The sequence below is a fragment of the Carcharhinus amblyrhynchos genome, chromosome 25 (genome assembly GCF_965287045.1).
Source record: "Carcharhinus amblyrhynchos chromosome 25, sCarAmb.v2.hapA, whole genome shotgun sequence".
NCBI lineage: Eukaryota > Metazoa > Chordata > Chondrichthyes > Carcharhiniformes > Carcharhinidae > Carcharhinus > Carcharhinus amblyrhynchos.
The window spans coordinates 5,518,981-5,535,166 of NC_137348.1; the positions used below are offsets into that span (position 1 = coordinate 5,518,981).

The 16,186-nt window shown below is 42.3% G+C and overlaps 1 protein-coding gene across 2 annotated transcripts in view; it reads right to left on the reverse strand.

The window, feature by feature from the left end:
* Positions 1-16,186, reverse strand: part of LOC145358089 (early estrogen-induced gene 1 protein-like) — a 119,710-nt gene that overhangs the window by 23,743 nt on the left and 79,781 nt on the right. For both annotated transcript variants that reach the window (XM_080211763.1, XM_080211762.1), the window contains exons 4-5: positions 9,833-9,949; positions 7,555-7,601 (exon numbers count right to left, since the gene is read on the reverse strand). In XM_080211763.1, coding sequence (XP_080067889.1) covers positions 7,555-7,601; positions 9,833-9,949 — 164 coding nt within the window. The remainder of the gene's footprint in view (positions 1-7,554; positions 7,602-9,832; positions 9,950-16,186) is intronic.

A 16,186-nucleotide genomic window follows, 5' to 3' on the forward strand; every position in this document is an offset into this window, starting at 1 on the left:
TATGTGAGATTTTGGGTAAATTCAGACAAGTATTAGACAGGTATGGACTTGAACGGCACAGTAGCACACAGTGGTTAGCACTGCTGCCTCACAGCTCCAGTGGCCTGGGTTTGATTCCCGGCTTCAGTCACTGTCTGTGTGGAGTCTGCACATTCTCCTCGTGTCTGCATAGGTTTCCTCTGGGTGCTCTGGTTTCAGCAAAACGTCCTGTTAGGTGCACTGGCCATGCTAACGTCTCCCTCAGCGTAACCCGAACATGCGCCAGAGTGTGGCGACTAAGGCATTTTCACAGTACCTTCATTGCAGTGTTAATGTAAGCCTCCTCGTGGCTAATAAAACAAACTTTACTTTTGATGAGGATTACAAGATATTCATAGAATCATGGAGCTGGTTACAGCACAGGAGACGAGCATTCAGTCCCCTCTACCTGTGCTGGCTCTCTGGAAGATTAACTTGATTAGTTCCACTCTGCCCCTTCAGTTCAGATAATCAGCCAGTTTCTCTTTCGAAGGCCAGGATTGAATCTGCCTCCACCGCAGAGTATTCCAGGTCCTCGTTCCACGTTGTGTAAAAAAAGTTTGTTCCTCATGTTGCCGTTGTTTGTTTTGCTGATCTCGGATTCTCTCCCCTTCCACGGTTTCTCCCCATCTACCCTGTCCAGGTCCCTCTGTTTTTGTACGTACCTCTTGGTGTTGAACCCGGTCCAGATGGTCAGAGGCACCAGAGGGCAGCACACACTAACACACACTCAGTATTGTCACAAACAGAATGCAGAAACAATGAAACAAAATGGAGATTTTCTAACTGCAATGGAAAGATTTACAGCAAATTAACTCCAGCATCGGTTCTAAATGCGCTGCGGAGCTAATAAAATTTCACGGCATTCGTTGTGCAATGAGTGATGTGTTTCAGAGGATCATGAACACAAACAGGCGAGAAGCTGCCTGTTGTAAACGCTGCCTTCAACACAGCTTTGCTGCCTGTTAGTATTTTGTCACGATTGTGTGCAAACACAGCCAGTTTGGTCCCATGGTTAAGTGTGATCCTAATTGCTACCAGCGTTTGTCTCTGTGGGAGCACTCAGCTCTTTAAATCAGCTTACGGTGGAGAGACCAAACCCCACATCAAGGGCTCGAGTACACAAAACGCTTCGATGGCTCAGTGACTTTAAATCAGATGCAGGAGAGCCACGCTCGCTGGGAACCCCCACGCGCACTAGCTCAAAGTGGACTAGAAAGATCCTGAAAAGTCAAAGCTTAATTGATGGCACAGTGGCCACGCTAGGGACCCTGGATTTGACTCCTGGCTTGGGTCACTGTCATTTCTATTCACCCCGTTTCTATGTGGATTTCCTCAGAGTGTTCCGGTTTCCTCCCACAGCCCAAAGATGTGCAAGTTAGGTGAATCGGCCTTGCTAAATTGCTCCTTAGTGTCAAGGGACTAGCTTGGGGTTACTGGGATACAGCCGGGGTGGAACTGCAGTCAGCGTAGACTCGATGGACTGAATGGCCTCCTCTGTAGGGTTCTATGATCTAATTGATGAGATATTTACAGGCCAGAAAAAAGGACAGCAAGAGAACGAGCTTGCAGTTTAGTGCAGGAGGTATGTGTGAATTTTGGGTAAATTCAGACAAGTATTAGACAGGTATGGACAGTTTGTGGTCAGTGTTAGAGGCTATACTTAGTAATAGCCACAGAAAGACTGTCATAAGCAAGATGCCAATAATTCCAGGAACAGAAGAAATACTAAGGTCTGTTACAGAATGTAATTTAGCCACTCTTTCATCCCATTTGTTTTCACCTGTCCTGAAATTATTAATGGGGTAGAGTTACATGGGGGTGGCATCCCTTACCACCCCTTCAATTACTTGTTCATGCATCCATAGCCACGGTAGTACAGTGATTAGCTGCCTGACAGCGCCAGGGACCTGGGTTCGATTCCTGGCTTGAGTCACTATAGGTGTGTGGAATCTGCACATTCTCCCTGTGTCTACATGGGTTCCCTCCAGGTGCTTCGGCTTCCTCCCACAGTCCGAAAGACATGCTGGTAAGGTGCACTGGCCATGCTAAATTCTCCCTCAGCGTACCCAAACAGGCGCCAGAGTGTGGCGACTAGAGGATTTTTACAGTAACTTCATTGCAGTGTTAATGTAAACCTACTTGTGACACCAAATAAATAATAACCCTGTCCTTCTCCACAGCCAGACACATTAAGCACAAGAGAAAGGGTTTTCTTGCTGTATATCATCCAGCACCATACAATGCTCATCAACAGGAACACTAAGCATTTTGGCTGTGGTCAAAATGATATTGCTTGATGGGTCAAGAAAATAAATCAAGTTTTCGTGAGATGCCAGGGGCACCCTCACCATCTGCTGCCCTGGTTTAGATTTGGATATATTCAACATTTTTTATTAAAGCATTGTACCTATTCTGAAACCTCCTTTAGGGTCAGGCATGAGTAGAACTTCCAAATGTTCCACAATAGCTGTTCTTTCAAGAAAGGTCACTCTCTTTGGTGGTTACAAAGTGCTGGCAAGAATGTTTTGGTGGTTTCTTCAATCTTTTGCGATATTGCATTGACTTTTCAGATGTTTGCACAATAGATTTTCTTCAGTTTGTCTCTCAGATAGGAAAGAATAACCTTCAGTGCCCCTTCAGCAATGCAGCTTTGGAAAAGTTTCGCGTAACGATCGGTGCTATAAAGCTTGTGACTGTTGCCACAGTTACTATTTCAACAAAGAGCAATTGTTTTAGTCCTGACTGCTGACGTTCAAAGCCTCACAATAATTCTGTGAATCAGAAATATTGGGCCACTGTAGTCATCCTCACGTCAACTCTCAACCTCAAACCTAAACCGTCTGATCAACTGACCAGGTACTTTCAGAGTACTTGCAGGCACAAAGGAAATGGGGAGAGAAAGGGAGAAAGGGAAGAACGGGAGAAGAGGAAAAGAGAGGGGAAGACATTTAAGATGATGTGTTAACCTATTATAAGCTTCTTACAACCAGTTCTGATGTCCACACAACACAGGAAAATGTCTCCTTGCAATGTAGGGTTGCAATAACTAGAGCAGAAATGGAATACGGAGCACACTCGATGGGCCAAATGGCCTAACTCTGCTCCTTCATCTTATAAGAAAGGGTGGACACCTCCCAGTGATTCATGAGGGAGATTCTGCTGTTCTGTGCAACACTGCACCAAACACATTAGCACTATTCTAGCTTTCCATCTACATTGGGTCAACAAGCACTAAGCAGGATCAAGAGGAATGGCTGCGAAACTCAGTTACCCAAGCTGACAGGTGGAATGGCTATCCAGTCATGGCCTTGTTTAGCAACGGAATAGTCTGTCATCAAAACACATGAGTTTCATGAGATGGAGCAAACTGAGACATTAGTAAGTGGTGACAACTAATGGATTCTGGTGTAAATTAAACATTTTTCTTTATCACTTTACAACACAACACGTGTGTAGATCACTAATATAATCAGTAAATAGTCCAGGGAGACATGGGATATTACTGGAATTAACCAAAGAGAAAATGCAAAAACTGAGATATATGGGGATATATTCCTGACAAATTAAAATTTAAAAATTATCTCAAATATTTAAAAATGATGGAGGGGGAAATCCTTAAACCTAATCATATTAGGAACCAGCTTCCTTCAGTCTTCCTAGTTCAAAGTTATTGGCAACTTTACTGCGAGTTTGGAATGATGTGTTAATTTTGGTATAAAAGTAATCACAGAACTGATTCAGTTCTTCACATTTCCATCAACTGAAAGGATGATGTCAATAAGGAAAAAAATATAACTTTTCCCAAATACGCCAGCCAGTTATGTACATGGCATAGTACAGCACAGCTGATCCAGTTCAGTTAGTCCAGCCCAACTGCGTTTCACTGGTATCACTATGCCAACAAGACAAATACTGAAGTGTATTTTTAGTATTCAGTTCATTATCTGGACAATTGCTGTACATACATATCTGAAAAACGTCACCCGACACCACTGGTTGGATGTCAACGAGCTATTGTTCAATTTATTGAGCGTGCATTTAACCAGAGAGTGATGTCAGAGGTTAATCCATCACACAGTGCAGCAGTAATAGATTCTTGACTCCTTACAAACTTCACTGGCAAAACCCTACCAAGAAATGCTTCCTATCACATTTCATTGCCTTTCCTTGGTAGAATCTGTATTTGGAACCATCCCTTACACACTGTGCCACCATCAATATTCTCAGAAAAAGTTTATTAATCCCAAGACAATTGCTGGAAGGAATTACTTGGTAAGGAATATGAATCGATACAAAGCTATGAAACCGTTGAAATATCCTCTGGGAGGTCAATTCTACTTTCAGACAAAGCAACTTGCTTTATTCATTGGACATTTCTGTTAAGGCTGTATTTATTGCCCATCCTGTGTCCTCAAGAAGGCGGTGGTGGTGAGCTGCCATTTTGGCAAATGAGTGGCCTTTCAGAGGGCAGTTAAGAATCATCCACATTGCTGAAATGTAACAGTAACCTCCGCTACGTAATCAGCTCACTGCCTCAAAAATATTCCATCAATAATGAACTATTTGCCAAAATTAATAAGACCATAAGACAGGAGCAGAATTAGGCCATTCGGCCCACTGAATAGCAGAACAGACTCAATCATAGCTGATTTTTTTCCATCCTTCTGCCTTTTCCCCATAACCCCTGATCCCATTATTAATCAAGAACCTATCTATAGCTGTCTTAAAGACACTGAATGACCTAGCTTTCTGCGGCAAAGAGTTCCACAGATTCACCACTCTCTGGCTGAAGAAATTTCTCCTCGTTTCTGTTTTTAAGGATTGTCCCTTTAGCCTGAGGTTGTGCCCTCTGGTTCTAGTTTTTCCCACTAGTGGAAACATCCTCTCCATGTCCATTCTATCAACGCCTCAGAATATTCTGTAAATTTCAATAAGATCCTCCCTCATTCTTCTAAACTCCAACGAATACAGACCCAGAGTCCTGTATACGACAAGTACTTCATTCCAGGGATCATTCTTGTGAACCTCCTCTGGACCCTTTCCAAAGCCAGCACATCCTTCCTGAGATATGGGGCCCAGAACTGCTCACAGTACTCCAAATGGGGTCTGATCAGAGCCTTATCCTTGATAGCTCAGGAGAAACTGAGATTAAGCTTATTCTTTAAAAGACAAGTTTAATTAATTATTATTCCACTGTAGGACATCGACACTGGCATTCAGAATAACTAACCTGCAGCTTCACTGAACTTACTGGTTATTTTTGGAAAGCAAAAATCCACATAGCAAGTTCCCCAGGTAGGGGAATAGTCAGATTGCAAAGCATTTCAGCATCTCTCTGCCCCAACCCCAAAAAGAATGAATTAATCTACCACAGACACACAATAAACCCTGAAGAGCCAGATGCCACTTTAAACAGCAACAAACCTAAGATGCATCCACTTAAATCCACTTCACAGCCCAGCCACTAAAATCCATGCAGATAAGGGTCTTTTGCTCGCATTCCATTTATACAGATCTCACAAATGCCTTTTCTGCTGGAATAAGCAACTGCTCCCTGTAAAATGTTTAAAAATAACTGATAAACTGTTGCCTTTTAATGCATGGATTTTGACTCTCCAACTGGTATGAAATAAAGTTTAATATGGATCCCAGAGGAAACAGGCGTTCCATTTTTAGAAACTCTGAACATGGAAAGATTTCACAGCGGATAAGAGTGTTACTTCACAGTTTCAATTGCTCAGCAACTGAAACAAATTGGACTCGTCCACAACACATTTCATGACACTCAGACGAACCCACCATCTGGCACTGTTTCATTGCTTTGCCCAGACAACAAAACTGTCTTTAGCATTTTTAAGCGCTTAAAGTAAAATCATTTTCAAACTTTTCATAACCATTTTATTGCTTCCACACAATTACCAGTGGGCGGCGAAGTGGTTAGCACTGCTGCCTCACAGCACTAGGGGCCCAGGTACAATTTCTGGCTTGGGGCACTGTCTGTGCAGAGTCTGCATGTTCTCCCTGTGTCTGTGTGGGTTTCCTCCCACTGTCTGAAAGACATGCTAGTTAGATGCATTGACCCAAACAGGTGCCGGAGTGTGGCGACAAGGGGAATTTAACAGTAACTTCATTGCAGTGTTAATGTAAGCCTTACTTGTGACTAATAAATAAACTTTACTTTGACCACCTCCGTCCAAATAAAAAACTAAGGAGTAAACTAGCTAAAATGTGTCAGCATCTGGTCACGTTGTGTAAGCTGGTAAGAGAGTGAGCGATATTGTCAAACTCCAACCACATTGTCATTCAGGATCCTTCACTGGACACGACTGGCTATTTGTTTGAGTTCTTGCCTTTAAGTGAAGTCAAGAAAATCACATAAAAGCTTATAAAATTCTAACAAGGTTTTAGACAGGGTAGATTCAGAAGGTGTGCTCCCAATGGTGGAGGGAGTCCAGAACTGGGGGGTTATATTCTGAGGATAAGGGGTAAACATTTTAGGACAGAGGTGAGGAGAAATTTCTTCACCCAGAAAGTCGCAAATCCATGGAATTCATGGCCACAGAAAGTTTTTTTTTTAAATTAATTTGTGGGACATGGGCATCGCTGGCTGGCCAGCATTTATTGCCCATCCTTAGTTTTCCTTGGAGGGCAGTTAAGAGTCAACCACATTGCTATAGACCTGGAGTCACATGTAGGCCAGACCGGTTAAGGACGGCAGATTTCCTTCCCCAAAGGACATTAGGAAAAATCTATCCGGTTCACTAAAGTCAACAATGGTTTCATGATCATCAGTAGATTCTTAATTCCGGATATTTTTTATTCAATTCAAATTCCGCCATCTGCCATGGTGGGATTTGAACATGGATCCCCAGAACTTTAGCTGAGTTTCTGGACTAACAGTCTAGTGATAATACCAGCATGCCATCGCCATCCCCACTGAGGCCAAAACGTTGTGCGATTTCAAGAAGAAATTAGATATAGCTCTGGGGGGCTAAAGGGATCAAGGGAAATTGCAGGGGGGGGGGGGGGGGTGGGGGGGTGCAGGGAGCGGTGGTGTGGATCAGGATATTGAATTTGGTGATCAGCCATGATCAAAATGAATGGCAGAGTATGCTCGAAGGGCCAAATGGCCGACTCCTGTTTCTATTTTCTATGGTTCTTTTATTTTGAGCTTTGGGCTGGTTTAAGTGACCCTTGGGTCTTGGTGCTGGGTTAGCCAGCAGAGTAAATTCGACCCTGGTTTGAATCCCGCCACAGCAAATGGTGGAATTTGAATTCAATAAAAAAAATCTGGAATTAAGAATCTACTGATGACCACAAAACCATTGTCGATTTTTGGAATAATCCATCTGATAGAGCAATGAGTTACTTTTGAGAACAATAAAGTATGGAGGAAGCGCAGTGCGTTTAAACCATGTCAGCCTACCGAAAGATACAAGTCGGGCTGCTATAATTAACTGCATGCAGAAAGCTGTAACCGTACGGAATTGAATTCATAAGCAAAGCTACAGTAATCATTGCTGAAACACTTACGTTTTGAAACAAGGATCTCCTGACAACAGTTGCATGCCAATGGTGACCTGTGAAGAGAAAACGTTTTAAGACATTGGACAAGACTTCTATTTAAAAGTGCATTACAGCTTTTAAAGTCATGACATGGAGATGCCGACGTTGGATTGGGGATAGGCACAGTAAAAAGTCTCGCTACATCAGGTGAGTCAACTGAGGAAGGAGCAGAAAGCTTGTGACACCAAATAAACTTGTTGGACTTTATAACCTGGTGCTGAGAGACTTCTTACTGTGCTTTTAAAGTAGTTGCGAGAAGGCAAGGGAAATTTCCATAAAATTAAATCACGAATAGTTAAAGGCAGTGATTTCATCCAGGGTTTAGAGAAGCTCAAACCAAAAGGTTAGAAGTCATCTAAATTCCAAAGATAACATCGCAACCCTGTAATTACTTCAAACGCCTACTCTCCATTATTTTGATAGTATCTTTGCAAATTTGAAGGCATGTTGCTTGTATTCTGATGGTGGCATGGAGATCTGTAGCTGACTACAGTGCAGTATATTATCAGTGGGTCTGTAGTACACGATCCACACAGTAAACCATCTGCAGTGAGTCATTTAAAAACAAAAATAGGTGAAGTTTCATGAGAGCATTAATGCAACCCCTTTGCTTTCAAACAAAATGAAGCAACTTCTTGAGAATTACAGCAATGACTAACATCTATTAAGTGAATACTAGGTTTTGACTAATTACCTATAAAAGAAGAACCAGCAATTATAAACTTATATACAGTCTATGGGCAGCACGGTAACAGTGGTTAGCACTGCTGCCTTAGAGTGCCAGGGACTCAGGTTCAATGCCCAGCCTTGGGTCACTGTCTCTGTGAAGTTGTCACTGTGTCTGCATGGGTTTCCTCCCATAGTCTTTCATGCAAAATTGGTCATGTGAAATTCTCCCTCAGTGTACCTGAACAGGCACTAGGGTGTGGCAACTAGGGGATTTTCACAGTAACTTCACTGTCATGTTAATGTAAGCCTTACTTGTGACACTAATAAATAAACTTAAACATAAACTTAAACTGCAAGAGACAAGGCTGTCTTTCACAGCCAAAAAAGATATTTATTACTCAAGTGCGGTCACTGTTGTTGCAGAAGCAAACGCAACAAGCAATCACTGGATCCCACCAAGAAAAATAAACTGTGAAAAATCTAAAATAGAAGCAGAAAATGCTGTAAATATTCAGCAGGTCATGTCACATCTGAGGAGAGAGAAACTGGGTTACATTTCAACTCCAAAAACTGACAAAAGGTCGCCAACCTGAAATTGGGGGGAATTTTACAGAAATGCATGCTGGGCTAGCACAGGCTTGCAGGTAGGTAGTCAATCTAATCTGCATAATTAAACATCCGTATGTGGACTAACTGGGCACGCTGCTGATAGACAGGCCTCCCCCACTGAGGGGCAAGCTTGACAGGTGGCAGGAGCATGAACATCTCCACAGGGGTAGCCTTACAGTTGTGGTCACCACTTAATTGAAATTTAACCCGAGGGGGTCAGATCACAGAGGGCTTACATTCTCCCTCCCCAAGTATCCACCTCTAGGGATGGGATGCTGTCCTTCCAAGGATGCAAATCCACTGATTGGATCTGCAGCCTTAGACACCCATCCACCACCTTGAATTGGGCAGCAGGCCCAGAGGTTTATTTATTTATTTATTAAATCACAAGTAGGCTCACATTCACACTGCAATGAACTTACTGTGAAATTACATTCCAGCCCCTGTTCAGGTACACTGAGGGAGAATTTATTATGACCAATTTATCCAACCTACACATCTTTCCAACTGCAGGAGGAAACCCATGCAGACACGGGGAGAACGTGCAAACTCCACACAGACAGTGACCCAAACCAAGGATCGAACCCGGCTTTCTGGCACTATGCTAACTATTGTGCTACCGTAGCTTCTTAATTAGAAGATCTCCTGGACAGACACCCTAGCAATCAGAGCAGGGTCAGCACCTGGATATGCTCTCAAACCTGGGTCGTATTTCAAGAGAAGGTTTCACCAATCAACTGTTTCCCCCTTTTCAGATGCTGCCACAGAGTTATTAATAAAGGGAGCTGGTTTTTGTTAATTTAACATTAACTGGAGAACAGAAGAATTCTCTTACCCCTGTTCAAATAATCTACAGGATTTTTAAAGTGTTCTTAACATCCATGCCAGGAAGTAAATACAGCCTTAGTGTTACATCTCATTTAAAAAGTAAATGAAACCTCAGAATCTTCTCACTCCCCAACAGTACCTTAAGGATAGAGTTGTCCTGTCGAGTATTCTTTGTGTCATAACCCTCCAATAAACAGCAGCGTGCAGTGGAGCCTGAACCTGCAAACTCCGCTAAGTTGAGGTCAGCGAATCCGAGCTGGAAGTGGGGGAAAACAAAATCAAATTTAAGAAAGTTACCAAAGTAACTGGAGCCAGTGCCTTGGAACACACACACACACACGAACATGGAAATGTATAGGTCTTTATTATTTTAGACAACAATGTAAAGAATTAAGCTCAGCTTTATATTCTGTACACACCCACCCATTCCTGGGCCCCAAGAAAGCTGCATCGGCAGAGAAATCCCATTGCACAGATATCTACACAATCATGCACGACTTATCCAGAAAGTGGTGAAACAATGCTTATGTAGCAGTGGCTAACATCTATTAAAATAAACTGAACATGCAGGACTGGCTAAGCATGACAACAGAGAAAGGTGACCTATACACTTTAAAGCTACACTGAACCACAAAAAGCGTCAGGTGTGAAGGTGAAACATTTGACTTCTGGAAACTGTCGACAGAAAGTTGAGATCACAATCTTTGACAGCATTCAGCTGGAAAATGGGTTTCTTCTAAACATTTGTCAATGTACATGTGGAAAGTGTCAGTTTCCACACGAATGTTTATGACAGCTTGCTCTCTCTCACCATCACCTCGCTCAATTCGAGATTCAACACTTCCTGGTCAACATTCAGCCCGAATGTGTTGTTACATCCCAAATTCATGCCCATTTTTCCTGGAACTCCATGAGTGAATCTGTCCAATTAGGTTTCAGTCCCTGCCACAGAACCAAATAGGTTCATATCAAAGGTGCAAATGACATCCTGTGTGACTGTGAAAATGGTGAACTGTTTCCTCCTCATCCTTTTCAACCTTTCACACAGTTTACTGCACCAATATCTCCTTGCTGCGACTGTTCTCATGTGGTTCCATTCTTACCCAAATGTAGCCAATTCCTCTGTTACCTCTGGTGTTCCCGAGGATCTTTCCTTGACATCCATCTATTTCTTACCAACATGCTTTGTCACATCATCTCAAATGAGAGCACTGTTTTCCATGTGTACACTGACAACACCCAGCTCTACCTTACCAATACCTCTCGCGACTCCCCCACTGTTCCCAAACTCTCAGACTCTTTATCAGATATCCATTCTGGTGATCAGCAATTTTCTCCAATTAAATATTGTGATGAATGAAGCTGTACTTATTCCCCTCTACAATGTTTCCAGTTATCAATTCCATCCCATCTTTCTGGCAACACTGACTGAACCAGACTGAAATCCTATAGTTGTTTATGAACTAGAGATGAGCTTCTGCTCATTGGCACAAACCACCCATTTCCAGCTCTGTGACATTACCAAACTTTGTTTCTTTCAACCTGCAGATGAGTTTAGATATTCATTCATGCCTCGGATACCACTGAACTTGGTCATTACTATACACTCCTGGCTGCTAACCTACATCTTACCCTCCAGCAAACTTGGGAGGGTCATCCAAACCAAACTTTGCTGCCAGTGTCTTAACTGAAACCAAGTTCTAATCACCTTGTCACATGTGCTTACTAATGTACAATGGCAAGAACCAACAATATGAAAACTCTTATCCTTATATTCAAACCTCTTCATTATCTTGTCCCTCCACACCTTTGTAATCTCCTCAAGCCCCACAAGCCTCCAACTTTTGCCACTTATCTAATTCAGGACTTATGAACATCTCCAATTTTCATCACTGGTGGTCAAGCCCCGACTTCCCTAGCTCCTAAACTCTGGAATTTTCTCCCTACACCCCACCATCTCGCTACCAATTCCCCCAGTGAAGAATAAAAGCAAATAATTGTGGATGCTGGAATCTGAAACCAAAAGAGAAAATGCTGGAAAATCTCAGCAGGTCTGGCAGCAACCGTAAGGAGAGAAAAGAGCTGATGTTTTGAGTCCAGATGACCCTTTGTCAAAGCTAATGGGCTTTGACAAAGGGTCATCTGGATTTGAAACGTCAGCTCTTTTCTCTCCTTACAGATGCTGCCAGACCTGCTCAGACTTTCCAGTACTCTCTCTTTTGGTCCATCAATGAAGACATGGCTTAAACTTTTGGTCATCTGCCTGAATATATAATGTGGCTGAAGTAAAATTTTATTTGATAACAATCCCATGAAGTACCTGCCGGATGTTCTATTGAAGGGCTATACAAATGCATTTTGTTGCTTGTTTTTGGTAGGATAATAGTTGGCAACTCTCAGACATCCTGTGTCACTGTGACAAAGGTGAACCATCCCTTCCTCTTGGCATCAGCACAACTTGTTCCGTCAAAGTTTTGTGTGAATCAAAATGCAGGGATTTATCTTGCTTGCATGCGTGCAAACAAATTCTGAAGCACAAGTCAGAACTGATCCAACAGTTACTGAAATACCCCTGTCCCCACCGCCCCCCCCCCCCCCAAAAAAAAACCACACTGGATCTGAGTAGCATATATATGAAAATGTATTTTCTATCAGGATCAAAAGGGATAAAGGTAGAGAAGGCAGGTTCAGGATATTAAATTCGATGATCGGCAATGATCAAAATCAATGGCGCAGCAGGCTCGAAAGGCTGAATGGCCTACTCCTGCTCCTACTTCTATGCTTAAAAGGCATCAACACGTTAACAAAATAGATGTGCTTTCACAAAATATTTTGAAAATCGGAATGAAGCAAGAGCGCTGGTGAAGGTGACCTATCCCATGGTTTGGCCAATTAGCATGGTGAGTGGCTGGTGTCTTATATTGAAGAATATCAGCTAGATTTTTCAATAAAGATTGTTGTTGCCTAAAACAAATATTCAGCCCGTACGTTATATATACAGTCAGGGAGGGTATGTCAATATTTTTGGGAGAGGGCATTTCATATATAACATCGATAGACATTATTATCAAATTGATCTACACTGTGCTGAATAACACAAGCATTCATGTAGGTCAAAGCAGGTCATTTGGAGTGATCAATTCTTTAGTAGCTGTCAAGCATCTGCTGCTTGATCATTGTTCATTCCCCCCGCTCCCCGCCCGCCACCACCCCCCCCACCCCCACAATGCCTCTCTCTCTTGCACCACCACCACCACCAGCCACCCCCCCACCCCAAACATGTACTGAAGTCGCATTATGGAAAACTGTAGCAAGGTAAGTGGAATTTGGTGCAAGGAAAGATGCTGGATTATAAACTGGAAAAAGGAGTTTACCGTCACACATGTAGCCCAGATTGTTTGCATTTTAGTAAGATTCCCGTCCCCACTCCTCCAGGACCCCAATCACTACCTCTGCTGTCCATTGCGAAGAGAGGCAAAACGTCATGGGAAATATTAGCACAAAAACTTGAAAACTAATACACTTTACTCAAAGGAAAGATGACATTTGCAAAGTTTCAAGGCCAGCTTTGGATCCAGGAGGTCCTGACCTTCAAGCCATCCCATGTCAAGTAGTTTGCTCAATACACAGGTTCAAATCCTGTTGGAACTTGGTGGCAGATGGTGGAATTTAAATTCAGTTGATTAAAAATTAATTCTCAATTCATGGTGATCATGAAACTACTGTTATTTGTCACAGAAGCCCATCTGTTTCACTAATATTCAATAGAGAAATAAATCTTGATTCCCAGGATGGTGGGACTGATGTATGAGGAGAAAACAACTAGGTTAGGATTGTTTTTGCTGGAGTTCAGATGAATGAGGGAGATCTTGTAGAGACTTTTAAAATTCTAACAGGATTTGACAAGGTAGATGCAGGGAGGATGTTCCCAATGGGGGTGGTGTCCAGAATCAGGAGTCACAATCTGAGGATTTAGAATGGAGGTGAGGAGAGATTTCTTCACCCAAAGAGTGGTGAGCCTGTGGAATTCATTATCACAGGAAGTATTTGATGCCAAAACACTGAATATATTCAAGAGGCAGCTAGATATAGCACTTGGGGTGAATGGGATCAAAGGTTATGGGGAGAAAGCAGGATTAGGCTATTGAGTTGAACAATCAGCCATGATCGTGATGAATGACAGAGCAAGTTCGAAGGGCCAAATGGCCTCTTCCTGCTCTTATTTTCTATGTTTCTACGTTCTCACTTGGTCTGGCCTACATGTGATTCCAGACCCACAGCAATGTGGTTGATTCTTAACTACCGTCTGAAATGCCCCATTAAGCTGCTTAGTTCAAGGACAATTGGGGATGGGCAATAGAATGTTCACATTGTCAGTGACACTCCCATCCCATGAAAGAATACGAGAAAAAATATATACTTGAACATTAATACAGCAAGGCTAAATAATTGTGATTGTAGTAAACTGATATGCTTTCTTTAAATTATCCACAGAGGAGATTCTGTTCTCATTACTTTTAAAAGAAACACCATCTGTATAATGTCCTGAGGCAGCACATACCAGTTAATGGGTTATCCCAGTTCTACAAGCAGGTGTTTGCCACCAAAGAGGTTTAATTGCATACCCTTGTTAACACTGTTGATTAGACTGACTAATTTAGACAATGCACTTTTGTTTAGGAGGTTATTTCAGTTTGAAACAAGCAACTCATTGTGCCAGTCTCTTCTGAACCTATTATGAGAGAGCAGTAAATACTGTTTTAGAAAATCCAGCTCCCTCGTAACTCACAATGTAAGGGACAATTCAAGCTTTCAGATTTTCTCAAACTAGTACAAGATGTCAGCATTTTTCTTGCCACTTGTGAAAGCATTGCTTTATCAATTGCAGGAAGGGCAACATAAATTTCATACTCCCTGTATGAGGCACATGTCTGGTAATTAGAGGTGGACAGAAGCACACAGAAAAATCACCATATAGGCACAAGAATGGCATTCGTTTCAGCATGACACAGAAGTTGCTCAACAGTTCTGTCAATGTCCAGACATTGGCACAGACTAAAGTCAAGTGGCTTCTTGACATTTAAATTTGCAAGGAAAGGGGTGCAGTAATCACTGGCTGCACAATTATTTCCATCTTAGGTTCACAATGGTTAGCACTGCTGCCTCAGCGCCAGGGACCCAGGTTTAATTCCTGGCTTGGATTACTGTCCGTGCGTAGTCTGTATGTTCTCCCCATGCCTGCGTGGGTTTCCTCCGGATGCTCCGGTTTCCTCCCACAGTCTGAAAGACGCGGTGAGGGTGCATTGGCCATGCTAAATTCTCTGTGTATCCGAACAGACACCGGGATGTGGCGATTAGGGGATTTTCACCATAACTTCATTGCAGTGTTAATGTAACTTCTGACTAATAAATAAACTTAAATTAGAGGCAGTCTCTAGCCATTCAAAAGAAACAAGCACACTCCAATGAAGAAAGATTCAATAACTGATGTTCAAACTTGACGTGCAAGTGCTGGGAGGAAACCTTGCAATTTGTCAGAATACTGAAAGAGGTTGAAGGCAAGAATATGCTAAGAATGTGGAATACAATTGTACAATGATCCACTCACAATTGGGATTTTGGGCCAAAGTATTCCCAACGGTGGGATGTAAAGACATGGAAATAACATACTGGTAGTGCTTTCTGTTAGTTAATCAAGGAAGCAGCATTGGAGCTAATGTCCTGGAAGTGTGTAACTGCTCAACAGAAAATAGTGTAGGGGATAAACAGGCAAAATAGGAGGAGAACAGTGAAAGTTTATCAGGCTGATTGCTGGGATGGTAGGTCTGTCACGAGGAGAGGAGGTTAGGATTATTTTCACTGGAGTTTAGAAGAGTGAGGGGAGATCTCATAGAAACTTATAAAATTCTAACAGGATAGATTCAGAAAGAATGCTCCCAACGATGGGGGAGTCCAGAACTAGGGCTCGTAGTTTGAGGATAAGGCGTACATCTTTAAGAACTGAGGTGCAGTGAAATTTCTTCACCCAGAGGATGGTGAATGTGTGGAATTCATTACCAAAGAATATAGTTGAAGCCAAAACGTTAAAATCTAAAGAAGAATTCAGATATAGCTCGTGGAGCTAAAGGGATCAAAGAATATGGAGAGTGGGGGGGAATCAGGATATTGAATTTGATGATCAGCCATGATCAAAATGAATGGCTGAGCACACTTGAAGGGCAGAATGGCCTTTTCCTGCTTCTAATATGTTGAAAAGTGAGAAAAGGTTTAAGATAATTGAAAAGGGAAAAAGAAAGTGAGAGGTTTTAAAATAATTTTGGTTGGGTGCAAGACCTTTGACTTTGTTTAATACACTTGATCTGGTACAATGCATAATTATTGTGAACTGATCAAATGTCTTCTTCCATAGATTGATGCGGGCTCAAAAAAGCGAAAGAACAATGTAATCCCCATTTAATATTTGACGTATCTGTGAAGCCAAACACCTCTTTCA